The following is a 21818-nucleotide window of genomic DNA, read 5'->3' as shown; positions in this document are numbered from 1 at the left end:
TTACTGCTCCCACAGGCGGAGGAGAGGAGGAGAGGAGGAGCTCACACCGAGAGTAACGGCTTTGGGAATCACAGTCATCACGGAAACCTCCCCGACCTGGTGCAGCAGAGCAACTCACCCTCGGCCACGCCCACCACAGCCCTGCAGGAACTGGGCGACATGCCAGAGGTCAGCGTGCGTGTGCACACACACACACACACACAGAGAGAGGAGATCCACACACATTTTATCAAAGTTTTTTCTTTGGGTTGAGACTGAAAAGCCAGGACATGGAGATAGTTTTTAGACGGATTTCTGCTGCAATAACACAAAGTAGTGAGGACTCCTGACATCAACGCTCTTCTGTGCTTTGACTGTAAAACAAAATTAGCTAGAAAATGTCAAAAATAGATAAACCTTAGTCAAAGAATAAGAGCTAAAATGGCTAAAAAAAGTACATACAAATATAATAAAGCTCCTAGCATACAATTGTGACAAATGTTAAGATAAGTCTCTGAAAAAAATCCCTCCTCTGTACTGTAGTACTGCTGTACTATAGTCTGTAGTACTTCTTGTATACCTACTGAATATATTTTCCACGCTGTTTTCAACATGATTTTACTGCACAGTGATTTCCAAACAATGGGTCACAACCCATATGTGTCTCAGAAGATGTGTATTGTAGGTCCCCAAGTTTTTTTTAACTTTCAATTTTGATCTTTAATGTGTGTGTGTGTGTGTGTGTGGGTTAAAATGTACAATAAAGTGAACTGATATTTAACCAACTGAATTACATGAAAATTAAACGTGATTATTTTAATAATAAAAATTCCAAGGAAGATTTTAGTCAGTTTTAATGTGAATTTGATGACAGTAGTCATTTGACTAGAAATCAGAGGTTTATGCTTAACTACATAACTCTGATTTCAAATGAGAAATACATAAAAATAAATTTAGAAATATATACATGTGTGCGGCAGCTTAGTCCGCTTTATTATTGTTTCAGTTAATTAGGTTTATTGTTTCAGTTAATCAGGTGATATTTAACCAACTGAATTACATGAAAATTAAACGTGATTATTTTAATAATAAAAATTCCAAGGAAGATTTTAGTCAGTTTTAATGTGAATTTGATGACAGTAGTCATTTGACTAGAAATCAGAGGTTTAACTACATAACTCTGATTTCAAATGAGAAATACATAAAAATAAATTTAGAAATATATACATGTGTGCGGCAGCTTAGTCCGCTTTATTATTGTTTCAGTTAATTAGGTTTATTGTTTCAGTTAATCAGGTTTTTTTGTGTGTGCTTTGTGTACAGTTTGGACTGGGCGGCTCCAAAGCCTCCTTCACCCCATTTGTTGATCCACGTGTTTACCAAACGTCTCCAGGAGAAGACGATGACGGTGAGATCTCAGCAGCAGGTAGGAAGAACCTGCTTCTGCAGCCAGCTTCTTCTAACGTTGCTTTAATGTGAAGTTAAACCTTGAATATTTTTCTCCTTCTGTTGCGACGCTTTAGCCAACTTTGCCAATGAGCTGCTGAGACAGGAGCAGGCGCGACTCAACGAGGCCAGAAAGATCTCCGTGGTCAACGTCAACCCCACCAACATCAGACCCCACAGCGACACGCCCGAGATCCGCAAATACAAGAAACGCTTCAACTCTGAGATCCTGTGTGCTGCACTCTGGGGTGAGAGGCGGGCGACTTTCCTCAGCTAACTGCTAACTGCTAACTGCTAACTGCTAACTGCTAACCCTCGTCAGTTTTGGTTGTGCTGCTTGTTTCCTCTGACCCCTGTGTGTGTGTGTGTGTGTGCACGTGATTGTGTGTTCAGGTGTGAATCTGTTGGTAGGGACGGAGAACGGACTGATGTTGCTCGACCGAAGTGGACAAGGAAAAGTTTACAACCTCATCACCAGGAGGCGCTTCCTGCAGATGGACGTGCTGGAGGGGCTCAACGTCTTAGTCACCATATCTGGTGGGTTTTATGCTGCTAACCAACCGAAACTACGTCAGCAGATGTTGAACAATAGAGTTGAACCCACTGAAGCTGCAGGCCTCATCTGGGGCGACTGTAGACCCCTATGGGTCAGCAGAAGTACTGCAGGGGAATTGTGAAAGAAAGAAATAGGCTGTATGCCAAACCAGAAAACGGATCACATCACTTCCGCTTTTGAGGAATTGTTCAACTCCGCGGTACAAACTGGTGAAACGCACACGAAACGCAACAAAAACTGCAGTCCGTTTCTCTCTTGCAGCATGGGTTGGCCCCTGGCTGCAGTCTGTTTCTCTCTTGCAGCATGGCCTGGTGGCCACTGTAGAAAAATGATGAATCATCAGTATTTACTGTGTGGTGATCAGCTGTATGTAAAATTCACTGGCATAAGAATAAAGAAAACGTACATCATGAAATTAAACAAAATAAAACATTTTTACAAAAAGAGTGAAAATCTCAGTTTTTTACCCATTGATTACAAACTCCCTCCTGAAAACGTCTTATTCCATTGGCCTTTTTTAAACATTTGTATTCGCTCAGTGTTGTTTTACCGTGTATGGTTTTTTGACTTTCGGTGTCTCTGGTCTCCCAGGAAAAAAGAACAAGTTACGTGTGTACTACCTGTCATGGCTGAGGAACAGAATACTACACAACGACCCTGAGGTGGAGAAGAAGCAGGGCTGGATCACAGTGGGCGACCTGGAGGGCTGCGTGCATTATAAAGTGGGTCAGTATCATCTAAACACAGAACGTTTTTGAAATGCTGAAGCTTTAAACTGGTTCGATGTTTTCTATGACTTTTGTGTTTATTATGTGATAAAAGAAGCAGAAACAGTCGCAGTATGTGTTTTATAATAAAAGAGACGTGCGCATTAAACCAAAGTTATGTTGTTGCTCTTGTTGCTGTTGACGTTGTTGTAGCTCTCTCACTGGATTACGTTAAATTGAAATTATTACCAATCACAATGGGATTGCATGCATTGCAGTTGTGCATTGTGTCTGTTTGTACATCTGTGTGACAAAAATTACATGATTTATATAAAACATATATTTGTGTATATATGTAAATATACATATATATGTATAAATATATATTATTATTATTATTATTATTATTATATGTGTATATATGTATATATATATATATTTATATATATATATAAATAGATACATAGAGAGAGAGAGAGAGAGAGAACCTAAACGTTAGCGTGTTGTTGCAGTTAAATACGAAAGGATCAAATTCCTGGTGATCGCTCTGAAGAACTCTGTGGAAATCTACGCCTGGGCTCCCAAACCCTACCACAAGTTCATGGCCTTCAAGGTACAGTTCATGGTCACATGGTTTTAAATGTGGGGCAGACCCCTCACTGCTGCTGACATCCTCCGTCTGCTGCTCCACAGTCATTCACTGAACTGCAGCATCGACCTCAGCTGGTTGACCTGACGGTGGAGGAAGGACAAAGGTTAAAGGTCATCTACGGCTCCAGTGTGGGGTTTCATGTCATTGACGTGGACTCAGGAAACCCCTATGACATCTATATTCCCTCACATGTAAGTCAACATGTCAAGGTATACATTTCTTGTTTACGGCTAGTTAAAAAAAAAAAAGACCAAAAAAATAATTTAAAAAAACTAAACAATATTCTCAGCATAATAAAATTTGACTACCAAATAAGTAAAATTTAGCAAAATATATTTTGCAGAAACAAGAAGATGAAAATCAAAAAATGGATAAAAAAATGTACATTATCTGAATTTCCTGAATTTCATTATTTGAATTTCCACCTTTACAAAAACACACAGTAGTTCTGTGTTTGGCTGCTGAAGCCAGTTACAGGCTACTGTAGGACAGGCATGTTGAAGCACAGATCTGTTTCCCTAAGCCTCGTGTCTGTTTCCAAATCTTCACCAGATCCAGAGCCAGGTGACGCCTCACGCCATCGTGGTGCTGCCCAAGACGGACGGGATGGAAATGCTGCTGTGCTACGAGGATGAGGGCGTCTACGTCAACACCTACGGCCGCATCACCAAGGATGTCGTGTTGCAGTGGGGAGAAATGCCGACCTCTGTTGGTACGTCTGACCTTGTGTATTTATTTATTTGTAGGAAGTGTTTCTAAAGAATACTTAAAAATCTTACTTCATGTGAAAAAAAATCATAAAAAAGAAGTAAGGCAATGAATAATCAATATATAATGTATGTTATAATATATAATGTAGTATATATTTATTATATATTATATTATATATATGATATTATATATCTATTATATTGCTTAGTCATTACCTTACTTTTTTATTATCTACTTTTTATAGGATTTTTTTTATATGAATACTGTATACACACACACATATATATGTATATATATGTTTATGCATATATATATACTCTATATAAGTGTGTGTATATGTGTATGTGTATATATATGTGTGTGTGTGTGCGTGTGTAAACCCATATTGGCACTCTTGCTGGGCCCATTTACAAAACCTGGCCGTGTAACTTTATCACTGAAGCATCAGACATTGATACATTAATGCGGTCTATTTCTGCAGCCTACATCCATTCCAACCAAATTATGGGCTGGGGTGAGAAAGCCATAGAGATCCGATCAGTGGAGACGGGTCATTTGGACGGAGTATTTATGCACAAGAGAGCACAAAGACTGAAGTTCCTCTGTGAGCGCAACGATAAGGTAAAATAACATTATCTGTGTGTGTGTGTCTGTGTGTGTGATCCTTCAGAAATCATGGTCACATTTCACCCTTTTCCAACATGAGTTTGGCTAACCATTAGCTATTTTATGATTATGGGTAGTATTAGCTGCCATTGTGCTACTTTTAGTCAATGTGTATTCATTTGAGCAAACTTTTACATGACTTGATACTTATAGATACTTTATAACTCTTTTTGTTACATTTTTGGCATGTTTAGCTTATCCACAGCAACTTCTTAGCTAGCTTTTGTTGTTTATGACAAACTTTAAGCAGTATAAACATTTACACTTTACAACTTTTATGTATATTTTGCGAGAATGTGGCTACTCTTTCACATAAAGTTTATAGCCTTTTCTACATAAGACATAAAAAAAAGACACAAAAAAATATAGCTTTTAGCTTTCAGTTTTATTAATTTTAACTTTTACTGGCATTTGCTATGATTTTTACCAACGGTTGCCCCAGTGTCCTTATGGTTTTCTTCTCTCTTGCTATTTTCTGACTATTTTGGGGAAAACTTTTTTTTTTAAATCAATATTTTAGATTGTCATTTTGCATAGCTATTTACTTACCTTTTGTTAGGCTTTTTTAAAAGAACTTTTATGAATGTGATAAGTGACTTTATTAATATTATTAGCTAACATTCAGCTAGCTGTGGTTCCCTTATTTATCGTTTGGAGGTGCGGGGGGATTTATTTTTGTTTTTAAATGGCTATGTGCTGAAGTGTATTTTTTAAGCTAAGACATAAAATATTTTTTCAACTGCAGCGGATGAAAATGGATGGATGGACATAAAATATTTTTTCAACTGCACGGTTTATCATTTCACATATTTTTTTTGTGCAAAATTTAGCTTATTTCCTCCTAGTTTCTGTACTTTTGCTGTTTTAATCTAATTTATCTACAGTGCTATTTTGTCTACTTTTTCTCTCTTTTGATCTGGTCTAAAGTGCCAAATCACATTTGTGGCCCCTGAGCCAGGGGTTTGTCCACCTGTTGTTTAAGGGCATTGTCTCCGTCTGCTCCTCCTGCAGGTCTTCTTTGCGTCGGTGCGTTCCGGAGGCAGCAGCCAGGTTTTCTTCATGACCCTCAACAGAAACTCTATGATGAACTGGTGATGAAACCTTCTGCCTCAGTGACTCACAGTGACCTTCGACCGCCTGATGAGAGACTTTAAAAAAATAGAAAAAAAAGAAGAAGTAGAGGCGTTTAAAAAAAGCGATAATCATTGAGAAAACCAACAAAGATCTCAGTAGAAACTGTTGGTTTGTACTGAAGCCATCGTTACACAACTGACTGATACTAGTGCCACTGACTGTCCCAATACGTATCTGTGTCTTTGTCTGTATGTCTTGTCTCCTCTTGCTGCAAGTTGACTGGTGCGTTTGAAAAAAATGTAAAAAAAAGAAAGAAAATGACACTTTTTTTTCTCTTTTCTTGCACCTACTCCAGTCTTTTGACGCCAGTCTCGTCTGTATTCCTGCAACACGAATCTTTTCAGTGAGCTGATAGGTCAGCTCTGGGTGGTGATGTCAGCGGTGTTAGCAGAGACACTGTGATTGATTTTTCTGCCGCTCCTCCTCCAGCTCCACGTTAGTCTTAAATGAGTCGTGTTTTCTCAGCCACATCAACGTCACAGCGATGCCGACGATGATGTATAAACATTTGAATCATTTCCCCTGCTTCGCTGTCCGTCGCCGTGCTCCTCCTCTGCCACTCTCTGAAGGTGCTGCATCACATTTACTGTAACTTCCCTGAATGAACGCTGCGGTTCGTTCACTGGACTCTCCTTCTCTCTGCACCGTCTGACACTTGAAAATCACTCTTTTTCTTTCTTAAAACTCGAACTATACAGCAAACGTTTGTTTGTCTCTGAGGTCGGTATGTTTGTGATTGTGTGTTTGTGTGTGTGTGTTACTAAATTAAACAAAAGGACAGAGAGGTTAAAAAACAGACAGGCAGATAAATGGTGTTTAATTTAGATTAATTGGTGATTAATCAGACCAAAATATGAATGCATTTAAAAAACATGGGCAGAATGACGAGCAACGTACTGTTTATCCAACAGTTCTATGGTGTTGGGGAACCTTCAACTTTAGGTCAGAGGCCAGGCTTTAGTCAAACCCCCTCCACAAACTGACAGACAGAAATGTCGAATGGATTGTGAGGAGGCTGTACGCAGATCGACCTTGTTGAGGACCATTGACCTGACTGTAGTTTTAAAAACAACTCTTCTCACGTCCTGCCAGTCCACGCTCACTGTAACGACTCAAATCCACTAACGCTATGAAGCCGAACTCTGAGTTTCACGTTTGCGTAATTTTGTTTTGACATTTTTCCACATTTCTAATTCCATCATTTGGATTAGTCAGAAATAAGAACAGGTGTGAAACCAATAGCTCCACCTGCTGTTATTGGCCTTTCTGTTCCAACATTATACAGAAAAAAGGAGTTTGGTGATTTATCTGGATTAGTCATGATATATCACATCAAAATCAATATTAGTCCCGATTAATCGTGATTAATCTACCGTTACCAGTTGATGAATCAGATTTGAGACAATGATAGCTGAACACCTCCTGGTTGTCTCAAATTTTTCTCCAGTCCCAAATTGAACCAAAAGTTTTTAATCTTTCGACAACTGATGTAAATGTGCGCACTGATGCTTTGAGATACCTGAGGTCTTTAGACACCTGTGACTGGCCCCAGGAACAGGACAAAACTGTTCCTTTAAATTCCGTGATCTTTTGACCTGCTCCTCGTCCAGGAGTATTCCAACAGATCTCAATGTTCATTATCATTGTCACCAGGGTTCCTGAATCTACTGGCTGAAATGCAGCCCCAGACCATCACAGAGCTTCCCTCACGATTCACTGAAGGATTGCAGAAGTGTTGCTTAATTTTTTGTTTATCACAAAAGACCACTTTGACACGGTGTTGTTGACCTGGGGCTCTATTTTCCACCTCTGTTCGTACAGTTTCTTCAAATTCACTGTGTTGGTGAAAAATGTGAAGACTCTGATGGGGCAATTCTTTAATCCGCAGTGAGAGTGAGTCGTGAGTCGACCATTTCTCAAAAATAGCTGAACTGAGGGTGATTTCGTCAGTTCTGGGAAGAATCGTTTAAAGTGCTAATCATCTGTTTAAGACCCATGTCTGTTAAGTCTGTCGTTTTTATTTTCTTCCATCAACAAGCTGATTGGACAATAACAAACCAAGGTGTGGATGAAAATACAACTTTTTGAGAAGAGATTAAAGGCTGGAGAACTGGAGATAGACTTGGAAGGTCCACTGTCCGTGTCTGTTCAAGTCTTTAAAACGCCAACGACTGGAAACATGTATTGAAATGTGTTTTAAAAACAGTGTTTTCTTCTGCCACAGCTGTGAGTTTGGCACTATTATCACTGTTTGAGGTGAAGGTAGGGAACAGGCAAACAAAAGCACCACTGTGTGTGTGTGTGTGTGTGAGTGCATGTGTGTGTGTGTGTGTGTGTGTGTTCTGTGCAATCTCTCTTCCATTGTGGGGAAAACGAGTCATTTACACTGAAATCTCTCTTCCTTTGACACCACTGTACTTTTATTTCTTTTATTTCTGATTTAACATTTTATTTTATTTTGAAAGAGTCTACTAATGTCCTGTTTTAGGGGGAATTTTATTTTGTTTTGTAAAAGAGACGCTGTAAGACAATAATAAAAGAAACCACAGTATTCACTTCCTCTGCAGATGTTTTGAGCATGTGTGCTCTTTTGTTTTTTTTTTTGTTTTTTTTTCTTGCTGATACAAGCAAACACGTTTGTATCAGCGACCCTCAGACTTTGTCCGTTCCTGTGTATCATTAACAGTGTGTGTGTGTGTGTGTGTGTGTTAAGCATTGCATGTTCAGAACGGAGATACTGATGTGCAGTGCAATTATTAATGTCAAAGTACACAGTTCTTGTTTTGCTGTGTGCTTTAATTGTACAATTTGTGGCATTTTTATACAGTGTCAGCAGAAAAAAAACACAACACAGAAATGGTTGCTGCGAAGTTTCTATCAACTTAGATCAATGCTTTGATCAAAGATCAATGTCACTGGATGTTCTGCGTGCACAGGTGTGTGTGAGTCTGCGTGTGTGTGCGCTCATGCATGTGCAGGTCGATCAGCGAGTGGACAGAGCGTGATCGTGTGTGTTGCTTCATTGATCATTAGCTGTCGGACTCTCTGGAACCACCATGGACCCTGGGAAGGTAAGAACAGCCGCCTGCTGCTGCTGCCTTTTCTCATGGTCTCACACACACAATCCAGGCTCAGGGTTGGGGTTTCCTTTATTTTATTGGCTCTGATTTCCACTGGAGGTTCTCAGGGATCAACGGCTACATTTATGTTCTACCTTGGATCACTGTGTTTAGAGATTTCTGGATTACAAACCACAGTGCAGTCTGTTGTCACACTGTTGCTAAAATGCTGTAATGCTGTGTATCTATACACACGTGTGTGTATGTATGGGTTTATATGTAAATGTATGTGAACAGACTGTATGTGTGTGCTGTATCTGTAAATGTCTGTATGTATGCACAATATATATATTTTTTCCAATATATTGTATGTGTATATGTGCATGAAGATATGTATCTATACATATATACACGTATAAATACGTATATGTATATATATGTGTATATATCTGTGTGAAGAAATCCACATTTACATGATCATATTTGTGTGTGTGAGAACATGTATACATATGTACTGTTACACGTACATTAGTATTTGTGTACATATATTAGTGCGTGTGTGTAGGAACACGTGTACATACACGTACTCATTCATGTTGTTTTTGCGTGTCCGTCACTTCTGCAGCGGCTAACAGGTACACTTGCTATCGCTGTGTTTACAGCAGCTCTGGGCTCTCTGCAGTACGGCTACAGTATCGGAGTTATTAATGCACCACAAAAGGTATTTTCTTTATTATTATTATTATTTCTGAATAGTATTTGTCACTAGCTTGTGTCTTTGATAGGATTACCTTGTTTTTTGGATCATATTCAAATGTGTTTCTGGTCTAACCTTTATGTACTACATGTACTTTATACACGAGCTAATTTACTTTCTGACTTAACCCAATGTAAGCTTTTGATAGTTGAGTCATTCTTTTGACCTCGTTTAGCTTTATGCTATGAAATTTAGCCTAGGATAACATTTGGGTATCATTTCACAACATTAGAATTTTGGCTCATAATTGCCTATCAAATTTAATTTTTTGTAATAGTGAATTTACCGTCATTGTTCAAGGTTTATCTATCCGTCTGTCTATCTATCTGTCGCATACAGTACGCAGAACAATGTTGGACTTCTCCATTTCCCCATCATTTTGATTAGGACCCATGGAGCAGGGGTAATGCTGCCTGATCATCTTATCTTTAGGCCCCACATAATCTTTAAAAAAATGGAGGAGGTTACCCCACCCTGCCCCATAATTTTTGCACAATCACCTTGTGAACGTTCCTATATTACTGTGTAATTTATGTGTCCAACTGCTGACTTGTAAAGCTGATCCTGTGACAGGTTATCGAGAAGCATTATGGACGAACGCTGGGATTGTGGACAGAAAGATCCTCCGTGGCTGGGGGAAATGCCACAGAAGAAGATGAAGCAGAACGTCATCCGACTGTGGTCATGTACTGGTCTCTGTCTGTCGCCATCTTCTCCATCGGCGGTATGGTCTCATCATTCCTGGTAGGATTTGTTGGAGACCTGAAGGGGAGGTGAGAAAGGGGAACAACAAAGCATCTGGACGTCTGGTTAAACAAAAAGAAAAAAGAAAACAAAGTGGGATTTGTTTTTTTTTTTTTGTTGTTGTTGCATCTGGGCTGTTGGAAAAAAAAAAAAAAAAAAAAAAAAAAAGGGGTTTTTTTTTTTTTTTTTTTTTTTGTTGTTGCTTGAGTAAAGTGTAACCGTGGGTCAATATGGCGCATTTATTCTAACTCTGTGTCACCTTTCTGTTACTCTTTACACACAGGGTAAAGGGCATGTTAATGGTCAACGTTCTGGCCGTAGCTGCTGGACTGCTGATGGGACTGTGCAGGATGTGGAAACCTCACATCATGGTCATCTCAGGCCGAGCTGTGATGGGCTTCTACTGTGGTAAAGACCAGTTGAACGTTGCTAACAAAATATCTATCTGGTGAGAAATATATCACAGCAGGTGCCCCAAACTCTCGGCCCGTGGGCAACTTTTGGCCCGTGAACCCTCGTCATCCGGCCTTGTTTCATTAATTCTTTAATAAATATATATTGTTTTATTATTTTCAGTCATCCAAATTCGAATTATTTCTTGACGTTTTCTAAAAAGTTTGGTTTTTTTTTAGTATCGAATAAGGAACACTGATGTGGCCCATGTCCATAAGGACGGTGTGTTTTTAAGTAGTGAGAATTAGATACACTGTAATGAGCAAAACATCTAAGTTTTAGACAGTTGAAATATAATGGGGTTTTTTAAAGAGAAGAATAAAAAAAGTTAATGAGAAGCAAGTTGTGATATCCTGGGAACAAAGTTGTAGAACAAAGTAAAGGAGGTGAGAATACATTTGTAATATTTAGAGCAAAATTCATGTTTACCAGAATAAAAAGTTGAATGTTTACAAGGACAGAGCTGTGGGTCTGCGAGATTACAAGTCATAACTTTATAAGAACAAAGTCGGATCTTTAACAATGGGTAAGAAAGAAAAAAGTCGTAAGTGTGCGCTTGTTTAAAAAAAGTGGTTATATGTTTGTGGGAATAAAGCTGTCACAATTTTATGAGAAGTTGTACATTAATGTGAATAGAAATGGAAACAAGTCACGTCGTAATTTAATGATTTTGTCAGAGAAGAGTCTGAGAACCGAAAACAAAGCTTGTTAATGTATGACAAGAATGTCTTCATATAATGGACAGGAAATGTGGTTGAAAAGTTAAGTTTGCTGGAATAGACACATGCTCGGGACATCGCATGTCCCATGATGCACCATGACTGGTGTTGGACTGATCTTGTTCTGTGTTTCTGAGGTTTGACATCTGGACTCGTGCCTATGTACATTGGAGAGATCGCCCCTAAAGCCTACAGGGGGGCCCTGGGAGCTTTACACCAGCTGGCAATTGTCATCGGCATCTTGATCAGCCAGGTGAGATGTCAGTGATCCTAACGCACAGACACGCACGCGTTAGCAGCCTGTTTTTGACGACACGCTAAACATGTGTTCAAAAAGTCATGTGTGTTCAGGTGATAGGTTTGGACTTTGTGCTTGGAAATGATGACATGTGGCCCTTGTTACTCGGCCTATCTGGAGCTCCAGCCATCCTGCAGTCCATTCTGCTGCCTCTGTGCCCTGAGAGCCCACGGTACCTTTACATTTTACTGGGCAAGGAGCAAGAAGCTCAGAAAAGTAGGAATCTCACACATAACACTTAACACCAGAGAGCATAGTTGAGACTCGGAGTATACAATTCCCAAGAGGCAAATGTAGTCACTGCATTTTGATGTTAATTTAGTGATGTCATGAAAAAAACAAAGATAAGTCACACAGTTTGCATACAAATTCCTAATAGACTTGAAAAACCCGATCAACGTACACAGACAAGTGATGATTGACAAAGGTACAATGAGGAAACTTCTGAAGTGTTTGAACGCCACAGAGAACGTCTCCACATGTTTGAGTCATCTGTTGTTATGCATTTTAGGTCACATAGTCTAATCTAGAGGAGGTAAAAGTTGATTTAAAAACTGGCATAATGTCATTGTAAAAATTGCCAAGCTTTAACAAAAATATTTTTTACATGATCCCTGTATTAATCAATGTCACAGCTCTGCATCGTCTCAGAGGGCCCTATGACACTACTTCAGACCTGGAGGAAATGCGCAGGGAAAAAGAGGAGGCGGACAGGGAGCCCAGGGTTTTTATTCTGTCTTTGGTGGGTCTCTGTTTGGAGTTGTAAACCTTTCATTCCCAAGATAACTGGCAAAAACGAACCGATTGTCCAAATGAAATAAAGGGACTCTGTGTTCCTTCACAGATCCGTTCCACTGTCTACAGACAGCAGCTGTTTGTTGCTCTCATGATGCATCTCTCTCAGCAGTTGTCTGGCATCAATGCAGTGAGTAGCCACTGCTGCAGAAATGACAAAAGGCAGCTTTTGGTCATACATATAGAGAAATTCAATTCATTTTTTTAAAGGAAAATGACCTGTGACCTGACATAATCCTGATTTGACGTGACCTGTGACCTGATATAATCCTTGACTTGACATAACCTTTGACGTGACTTGACATAATCCTTGACTTGATGTAACCTGTGATCTGACAAAATCCTGACTTGACTTTACATAACCCTTCACTCTGTGTGACCTGTGACTTGATATAATTCTTGACTTGACTTGTCATGTCATAATCCTTAATTGACATCATCCTTGACGTGACTTGACATAATCCCTGACTTGATGTAACCTGCGACTTGACTTGACATACCATGTGTTTTGACAGGTCATACTGTACACCATGACTTGACTTGACGTTACATAATGACTTGATTACATTCTGGTTATACCAATACACCCCCCGTGAATTATTGACACATGACTGACAAGTTTAACTTTTTGTTTCTAGATCTTTTATTACTCTACAGCCATCTTTGCTCAGGCTGGTGTCAGTCAACCGGTCTATGCCACTATAGGAGTTGGAGTCATCAACACAGTCTTCACTATGGTGTCTGTGAGTTTCTCAACAAATAAAAAGGATTTTTTAAAATTGTTATTATTTATTTAATTTATTCTATACCATTATGCTGTTATTCACACACAGGTTGCACTGGTGGACAAAGCTGGGAGACGAACGCTGACTCTGGTTGGTCTTGCAGGAATGTGCTGCTGCACTGTTGTAATGACAGCCGGCCTCTCCCTCCAGGTTTGTTCCACCAGATCAGATCTGCTTTCTGCTCACAAATGTTCGGCTGACAACACTTAGCATCTTGTGTTATTTATCATTAAATGTTAAATTTAATTGGATGATTTAATTAGCAGACTGGGTTGGACAGTTAAGATACTGGTAAATTGTCTTGTGCCTTTTTGATCTGGTAAAACTAAAGCTTGTGTCTGGAAATGATTTTTTTTTATTATATTCGACACTAAATAATGTTAAACATTGAGAACATTTTCTGATTTAAACAAACCAAGAAAAACCCTACAGAAACGAACACAGCATTGATGGCTGTGTCTTCCTCTGCAGGATCAGTTTTCCTGGATGAGCTACGTTAGCATGACCGCCATCTTTCTCTTCGTGAGCTTCTTTGAAATTGGTCCTGGTCCCATTCCATGGTTCATAGTGGCAGAACTGTTCAGCCAGGGACCTCGTCCTGCTGCCATTGCTCTCGCTGGTTGCTGCAACTGGACCAGCAACTTCATTATAGGCATAACCTTCCCCTACATACAGGTAGGCTTGGATGTCAACCTCCATTAAAAATTAGTTTTGATTTCAGTTAAGACATTTTCATAATTTTTTTTTTTTTAAAACTCTTCCTAACTTTTTCTAGGCCTGGCTGGGTTGTTACGTGTTCATAGTCTTCGCAGTGCTGCTCCTGGGTTTTACAATTTTCACATATCTACGTGTTCCTGAGACCAAGGGAAAAACCTTTAAGGAAATTGCTGCAGGTTTCCAGAAGGGTCGGAAAGGGAAGGTGTCCCAAACCTCTACAGACGTTAAGGAACTGCAGCAACTCAAAACATCCACAGATGCCTAAAATAACCGACGTGAGTGTGTGTCCATTCCATTTGTATGTGTGTGGAAGGATATGCACTGTGAATACTTCATTTGTGTTTTTACAGTACAGTATTATGATGATTCGAGTTGTTTACTAACACAGAAAATCATTCTTGTCTCGGACTGACAACACTGTCGTGGAATGCAGTATGATTTTACCATCTTGTGAACTTTAGATTAAGGTCCAGAGATTTCAAGATATTGACTGTGCAGTTATTACTCTTTAATGACTAGATTTTCTTTAAAGATTTAAAACTAAATAATACTCGTGTTGTTTTGAGACTTTTTTTAATTATCTGAATTCATTAAATATTTAACAAAATAACACTGGTTGACAACTACGTATATACAAGTAAACATAAACAAAATATATTTGCACACTTTACTATCTGTCTACTACATTCATAAAATTACCGTGGTCCCTCTCTATATCGTGGTTCTCATTTTGCTCCCTCAGCACATCGCAGATGTTTTTTGCATTCCAATTTCGTGAGTGACGGTAAATAATTTGTTTTAAATTTACAATATTTTTGTAAAAAAAAAAAAAATTCGAACCTAAAAGAAATTAAACAGTAAGAAAATAGCTTTGTTTACCTCGAGGAGGGTCTGTCCTGGATGTTCTCCAAAAGTCTGGGAAAACCTTTTTCTAGAAATCACTCTGAAAAAAACCCTGTTTTTTCCTTAATGAAAGATTGCAGGGCCTGTAATGCGGACTGATTTCTAAAAGAATTTCCATAAGTTGCCCGGAAACAGTTGACTGTGACTTTTTGCCTTTGTACCCACCTATCATACTGTCCTTTTTGTAAGCACAGTAAATATACTCAACAACCAAACAGCACCAGTTTGATCACTACACTGTCCTCAAGTGTCCACGGTAAGTAACTGCATAAGATGTTGTCAAATGGTATTGTCTGGGGAGAGAATCTTGATTTAAAGAACTTTATGGATAAATGGTCCATGTCTCTGTACAATTGTGTGATCTTCACACTTTTAAAAATGTTGCGACTTTGGAAAACTCATCACACGCATAAAACCTATTGCCTTTTTTGTTTTACATTAAACATTTAGTGCATTTGGAAAACTCATCACACGCATAAAACATAATGTATTGGTTTGGCCTTTTTAGTGCTGTTGCTGATTTTAATCACATCGTACAGTGTGGTAATATTTAAAGCCCTGACTTGCGTTAGTATTGTCTGACTTAAAAATTGCAGGAAATTGCGCAGTGTTTTAGAAATGCTTTCAAAACTGAATATCTTGTCCCTTTAAATAGACTTTTCAAAAGCAGTGTTTGTTAGAACGCAGTTTGTCAGGATGAAGCATAATGACAGGCTGTCGTTTTACAGGGTGAGCAGTTAGCCCTCAGGTGTTTTTTGTACCTGCATTGAGCGTCAACATTCCAACAGGTTTCCATCCCCCACACCTCTGTCACTGGACCACGTACCTGCCCTCTAGTCCTCCCGTCATACAAAAGCTTGACAGAAGGGTGGTACGTTCTCTTTTTCGATCGTCAGTGGGACTTTAAGGTAAGCTAATAATGTTAAGCTTTTGTTGTTCCAGATTTGATGTTTATGCAAAATGAAAAAAAAACAAAAAAACAACAACTTAAAAACTCGCTAGTGATTAGGAGCTCCTTGTTATCCACACACACAGTCGTATCGGCTTATTTGTAATTCTGGGAGGGACTTGTGTCATCTATGTAGTTAATAAATAACACGATATTACTTTAGCGAGTATTAGCACGGGGTAGCGATAGCCACCGTTAGCATCGCTGTTCATCGTTAAAGCGCTTGTTAACGATGACTGAAGAACCACCACGAGGTGCTGGTTCATAGTGCCACGTCACAACGTCATTTATCTGCTGGCGTTCAACCGAAATCCCCACTCTTAACACCAATAGATAACTAATATATATTAAGTATAGACATTTTTAATGCATTAACGCAGATTTAAAAAAACAAACCTAATTGACGTGCGTAACTCCTCCAGGATACTGAAGAAAAGTTGACTGTTAGCAACTCTTAGCAACTCTTAGCAACTCTTAGCGTTTGAAGGTAAACTACAAGGCAAACTACAAATGACTGTACCGCCAAACAACATCAAAAAGTAACACTGTTTTTTAAACATCTAGGTAAAACTGATGTGTAACTAAACACACAAACAGGTGTATTAAACGCACTTTAGCTTCAAGTCTTAAACTATTCACATTCCTGTCAATCAATGATGTTATGAAATGTGGCACAATAGGTAATTTTGGAATTTGACTGACTCAATTAATCAATGACTACATTTGATACTCTACCTGTTGATTTCACAATACATTTTTCTAATTTCAAATCCACATTCAGATCTTTACACAGGTAAGGCACCCATTTTTGTGAGTCAGCTATATTTGAAATTGTAGCTTTTATAACAATTGATTTTGGTAAAATCAGGCTTTTCCTCCAAGTAATTTTCCTGTCAAATTGTGCAGCCAAAGGTCACAGACTACTTCAAGATCCATAGAGTAAAAATGATGTCACGTTAAGATTGGTACTTGAATTTTGATTCTGCTATGAATTTATAGATCTTTTGTTTCTCATCAAAACTAATGCTTTGGCATTTTACAGTTTTGGGTCATGAAATTTGGAAAATTATCATCTTAAAATTCTGAATAATGGACAATATTCTCTTGTTTGAAGCCTTGCTTAAATGATTAGCCAACAGCAAATTGCAAATGTATTCTTTGAATTTTTACATTCCTGTATGAACATTGAGGTTGAAAAATGTTTTAATGCTGTGCTGATGCTTTGGTTCACAGATCTTTGACTTAAGATGGAATTTGAATTTACCAAGGGAGACGCTGGGGCTTCTCTTTCATATCCAATACAGTGCTCTGCACTCAGAAAGAATGGTTATGTCCTACTGAAAGGACATCCTTGTAAAATTGTTGAAATGACTACGTCAAAGACTGGCAAGCATGGCCATGCCAAGGTAAATGGAAGTTGTGTAGCCATAAAAATGCGGAGTTTATGGCAGTTTATCCAGGTTTTTCCTAGAGCACCTCATGATTCTGTAATAAGCTCTGGTCTTAATGTGATTCATTTTGCTGTTCTTTCAGGTCCACCTGGTTGGCATTAACATCTTTACTGGGAAGAAGATTGATGATATCTGCCCATCCACCCACAATATGGAAGTCCCTAATGTTAAAAAAGATGACTACCAAGTAAGTGTGTAATGACAATTCTTGTTTTCCAAAGACATTCTGGTTTTCTTTGTTTTAAATAATTTTAAAAGAAAAACAATTGGGGTCAGACACACTTTTTTGCACATGAGTGGCCTAGACTAGACAATGACTTAGCTGGTCTAATACCTTCTTTTTGGCCCATTTAAAGGTGGGCCTGCTGGTCTGCTTCAGATCATGTTTTCTGGGCAATATCCACGAGGCCAAACATTCTTTTTTAGGGTATTTTTTAGTGGCGAGCAGAACTGAAGGTTCCGTCAATAACAGTAGGTCAGTTTTACCATAGATGTTATCAAAAATGTTTTGTCCTGTCATTTCACTGAATATTTTCCTGATGGTCTAAGGCCCGGGTGTCAAACTCAGGCCCGCAGGCCAAGTCTGGCCACTGGTGAAATTATATTTAGCCTGTGAGATCACATCAAATGTGTATTAGAGCTTGCCCTACATTATATAGCCAATTTAAACTGGCGGGTTTGATAGTATTAGCAAGGTATCACATTATAGCACCTACATTTTTGGTTGTTCTTTTGTTATTCTGTAAAAATATTTACATTAATAAGGAACTCAGAAGGCTACAGATAGAGAGAGCCATAAGAAATGAATACCAGTGATTTCAAATTTAATTTCTCAGGTGTTTATAATGTTAAGCTTTTGTTGTTCCAGATTTGATGTTTACGCAAAATTAAAGTTTGTTTCCACATGAAAAAATTCAACATTACATATCTGGAGAGAAGGGAAAACATTCACATTTTCAGTCAATTTTTCAATAAATATTGAGTTTTTCCCACGACTTTGTCCCAGTTTTTAATTTTGGCCCACTGTGAATTTGAGTTTAAGACCCCTGGTCAAAGAGATCTTGTTTTTGATAAATTGATTTTAGGGCACAATCACACAAGGGCCAGTTACTCTGTGCTATTTACCCCCCATCCCTGTCACCCACTGACTCACATTACCCCAAAGGCAAGGAAGCTGAAGAGTAGTAGAGTGGTGCAATAGAGAGCGATTCTGACAAACAAACACATGTACACACTGTGTCTCAGGTGGAGAATGTGTGTATTATTGTTGCAACAGTCAAAAACAAAAACATTGGCCAGAATGTTCTCCAGAATAACATCAAAGGAAGTGCGTGGGAAGAATTTTCCGGTAAAGCTTTGCTCTCCCTTAAATTAAATATACTATTGCTTTAATATTGTTAATGGCTGTCTTTTTAGTTGAAAAGATTTCTTGTCTGTTTTTATCCCTGAAGTAAACTCATTACATGTTGAAAAGATTTCTTGTCTGTTTTTATCTCTGAAGTAAACTCATTACATGATACATGTATTATGATTATCCATCTTTTTTCAGCTTGTTCTCATTGATGGTGATTACGCAGACCTTATGGATGACAATGGAGAATTGTTTTCTCAGAGGTTACCCGACGATAACATTGGAAAAGAGATTAAGAAAATGTATGAAGAGTGTGATGATATTATGGTAAGTGTGAGTTTGTGAAAGGGCTTGCTATTCTGAAAAAATACTTAGTAGTAGAATTGTCAGTTATCCATTTGATAAATGATTCTTTCATTTACAGATTTCTGTTAGAAGTCTGTAAAATAACTTATAATTTTCAGAATAATAATTATGAATTATTAGCAAAAAATAACACAGATTTTATCAAGAAAAGAGTAATTCAAGTGTATTACTAAAGCCCCAATTTCTTTATTTTCATCACAAGTAATTATGAAACATTTTCCACAAACTGTACTCACACCTCAGTTGAACAACTTTAAAAATGGAGTCATTGGTGACTGGAATGAGGTACTAAATAAAAATGGGTTCCTCAGTTTGGCGATTGATATAAGAAAACAAGAAGAGCTTTAGCTGCTGTTACATACAGGTGCAAATTGGATCTCAACCGTTACTGATATATGCAGCAGTAGGCTGTAATAGGCATTGCATTATTGGGTTTTCATTACCAGACAAAAAAACTGGTGACTCTCACTGTTATTACATAATTACAGTATGCTACAGTATATCGGGTAGATGGTATCAGACATCCCTACCAGAGATATTCTTCAACAGCTCCGAACCTCTCTAAGTTTTTATCATCTATCTTTGTAATTATGGCCAATTTAACTGTTCTGCCAAAGACAAATTATTTGATGTAAATAAACTTATATATGGGGTTTTTTTTTTAGAAAAATTAAATGAAATTGAATAGTTTTCCACACAGAACACCTGGTTATCTTACTCCATGTGCTGAAGCACAATGGTTTGGAATCACTGCTATAAACCATCAGTGAAAAAGGGCATAAATCTTTTTACAAAACAACAGAAACATACCTTTGCTAATTGTTCTCTGGGATTGGCTACAGACCAGTATTATGTTTGCACTGTGAAATAATTCCAAGCTTCTAAATGAATTTTGAGGAGAAAAAGTCTATTCATGTCTATTCTAAAATTGCTGAAAACCCATATGCTTGATCTTTTTCAGGTCACCATAACAAAGGCTATGAATGATGAAATTGTAACTGGCTGGAGGCATGGAAATACAAAAGACTAGAACTTGTATGTTCTTTTTCTCCATGGTTTGTAACCATCAGCAAAGCTCTCTGCATTGTGAAATCTGGGGCAAAAAAAAGTTTCAATCATCATCAATTTCCATAATTTGTGAACAATGGCAAAATGTATTCTGTCTTTGTGTCTCTTCAGCTTCGGTATTCCTTGGCCACCCAATATTTTTTGAGTGCGCTTTATTTGACAGAGCTTAAGCAGCTTCTTGGCAGAGTAATGAAATGACATCAAGGAACCTTAGCTGGTGCAGCCGTCTGCTTTTAAACGAGAAGAACTAAAAAAAAGTTAAAAAGTTTTAACAAGTCATACATTAGGTTAAAATGCTGCTTGTGGTTCTCTGTATTAAAATAATTAATATTTTAAGTGACATTGACTCAAGCTCTGACCAGAACCTCACTGACATCTCATGTCTTTTGCTGTTGACATCTGTAGATACGCATTTTCACAAGGGGGAGGAAGGAGGTGGATAATCTCAAGTGTGTTGAACTTTTGCTTTATGTTTTTTTTATTATTATTGTTTTTTGTTTTAATTGTGGCCAATGCCAGTTACAGACCAAGGAATGGTACTGATGTCTGTGCTGTGTGCATTTTAGAAAAAAGTTACTTTTAATGATTTCAGTAGTAAGGATGAGGTATGATTAGTAGATTTGTGTTAAACAAAATAATAAAAATGAGGGGAACACCTGTTTGTGCTTTATATTTTCACTTCAAGTTGCTGTTTTACTTTGAAGTCATAAACCCTATAAACGTGCAACTTCATTTTCATAAAATTTGACTTACGTATGTACATATATACTGTATCTATATAGTGGCTTGGTGGTTAAGGAAGTGGGTTTGGGACTGCAAGATTTCATGTTTGAGTCCAATTCTTCCATCATTTTTTATGATGGAATATTAGGACCACATAGAGAATAATAAAAGGATAATGTTGTAATGGAACTAAGAGAAAAAGTTGTAAATGAGAAAAAACATTTTTAAAAATTACTATACATGCACATATACATATATGCACACACACATATATATTGTAAATGTAAATGGGTTTATATATATTTGCCATGCTCAGAGCACCTTAGTGGTACCTTGGCAGCTGGTGGACTTGAACCTGAAACCTTCTGGACCAAAGCTGGCTTCCTTAACCACTTTATGTTTGTGCAACTTCTTATATACCAGTTTAAAAGTTGCCAGTTATACCAGTTGCTTTATTTTAAGGGGCAACTATCGGCCAGGAAAGACAGAAATAATAATGCACAGTGATGTGGACAGTAAAACCATAGTTTCATTTAACAGGACACTGGTTTTCCTACTGTGCACATGACTAAAAGCACTTTAAATCTTTATCTAAATCTTTTGTTTGCCCCGCCTATGCATCTGGCACGGCAGGATTTGCGTCCCTGGCGGCGTAGAGAGTTACTGATGGTAGCCTTTGTTTCTGTAGTACCAGCTCTCTTCAGGTCATTCATTAGGTCCCCCCAGTGTGGTTCTGGGATTTTTGCTCACCGTTCTTGTGATCATTTTGACCCCATGGGGGGAGATCTTGCGTGGAGCCCCAGAAGGCATTTCTGGCACTTTTTATTTT

At 38.2% G+C, this 21818-nt stretch overlaps 3 protein-coding genes across 5 annotated transcripts in view; all 3 read left to right on the top strand.

Moving 5' to 3' along the window:
• Positions 1-7691, top strand: part of tnika (TRAF2 and NCK interacting kinase a) — a 75531-nt gene extending 67840 nt beyond the window's left edge. Inside the window, 10 exon segments of the mRNA XM_017034099.2 lie at positions 16-168; positions 1303-1405; positions 1503-1673; positions 1819-1962; positions 2573-2707; positions 3201-3301; positions 3382-3531; positions 3893-4052; positions 4533-4672; positions 5729-7691. Coding sequence (XP_016889588.1) covers positions 16-168; positions 1303-1405; positions 1503-1673; positions 1819-1962; positions 2573-2707; positions 3201-3301; positions 3382-3531; positions 3893-4052; positions 4533-4672; positions 5729-5812 — 1341 coding nt within the window. The 3' untranslated portion in view covers positions 5813-7691.
• Positions 7692-8780: 1089 nt separating this feature from the next.
• On the top strand, positions 8781-15011 carry slc2a2 (solute carrier family 2 member 2). 2 transcript variants are annotated; one of them, XM_008310280.3, is made up of 12 exons: positions 8781-8922; positions 9536-9631; positions 10241-10440; positions 10695-10819; positions 11721-11836; positions 11935-12097; positions 12517-12623; positions 12726-12806; positions 13315-13419; positions 13510-13611; positions 13933-14136; positions 14237-15011. In XM_008310280.3, the coding sequence occupies exons 1-12, from the start codon at positions 8908-8910 to the stop codon at positions 14441-14443; spliced, it is 1521 nt and encodes a 506-aa protein (XP_008308502.1). In that variant the 5' UTR covers positions 8781-8907; the 3' UTR covers positions 14444-15011. The 2 variants fall into 2 exon arrangements, with proteins under 2 accessions (XP_008308502.1, XP_008308506.1); XM_008310284.3 differs by lacking the exons at positions 8781-8922; positions 9536-9631 and having other exon boundaries at positions 10378-10504.
• Positions 15012-15740: 729 nt separating this feature from the next.
• On the top strand, positions 15741-20936 carry LOC103378905 (eukaryotic translation initiation factor 5A-1). 2 transcript variants are annotated; one of them, XM_025057644.1, is made up of 6 exons: positions 15916-15989; positions 16812-16823; positions 17264-17436; positions 17564-17668; positions 19031-19159; positions 20160-20936. In XM_025057644.1, the coding sequence occupies exons 3-6, from the start codon at positions 17278-17280 to the stop codon at positions 20226-20228; spliced, it is 462 nt and encodes a 153-aa protein (XP_024913412.1). In that variant the 5' UTR covers positions 15916-15989; positions 16812-16823; positions 17264-17277; the 3' UTR covers positions 20229-20936. The 2 variants fall into 2 exon arrangements, with proteins under 2 accessions (XP_008308492.1, XP_024913412.1); XM_008310270.3 differs by lacking the exon at positions 16812-16823 and having other exon boundaries at positions 15741-15989.
• Positions 20937-21818: the final 882 nt, after the last annotated feature.

This window comes from Cynoglossus semilaevis, chromosome 1 (assembly GCF_000523025.1).
Source record: "Cynoglossus semilaevis isolate Cse_v1.0 chromosome 1, Cse_v1.0, whole genome shotgun sequence".
NCBI classification, from domain to species: domain Eukaryota; kingdom Metazoa; phylum Chordata; class Actinopteri; order Pleuronectiformes; family Cynoglossidae; genus Cynoglossus; species Cynoglossus semilaevis.
This window is presented reverse-complemented; position numbering and strand designations above follow the sequence as displayed.

What these genes read in the sequence shown, in the direction of transcription:
- slc2a2 (XM_008310280.3), top strand. An exon ending in TGTGATGGGCTTCTACTGTG is followed by an intron (nt 10,820 to 11,720) that starts GTAAAGACCAGT and finishes TGTGTTTCTGAG; the next exon opens with GTTTGACATCTGGACTCGTG. An exon ending in GGGTTTTTATTCTGTCTTTG is followed by an intron (nt 12,624 to 12,725) that starts GTGGGTCTCTGT and finishes GTTCCTTCACAG; the next exon opens with ATCCGTTCCACTGTCTACAG.
- LOC103378905 (XM_008310270.3), top strand. Translation starts at nt 17,278, where the DNA reads ATGGAATTTGAATTTACCAAGGGAGACGCTGGGGCTTCTCTTTCATAT. An exon ending in GCAAGCATGGCCATGCCAAG is followed by an intron (nt 17,437 to 17,563) that starts GTAAATGGAAGT and finishes CTGTTCTTTCAG; the next exon opens with GTCCACCTGGTTGGCATTAA. An exon ending in AAGAGTGTGATGATATTATG is followed by an intron (nt 19,160 to 20,159) that starts GTAAGTGTGAGT and finishes GATCTTTTTCAG; the next exon opens with GTCACCATAACAAAGGCTAT.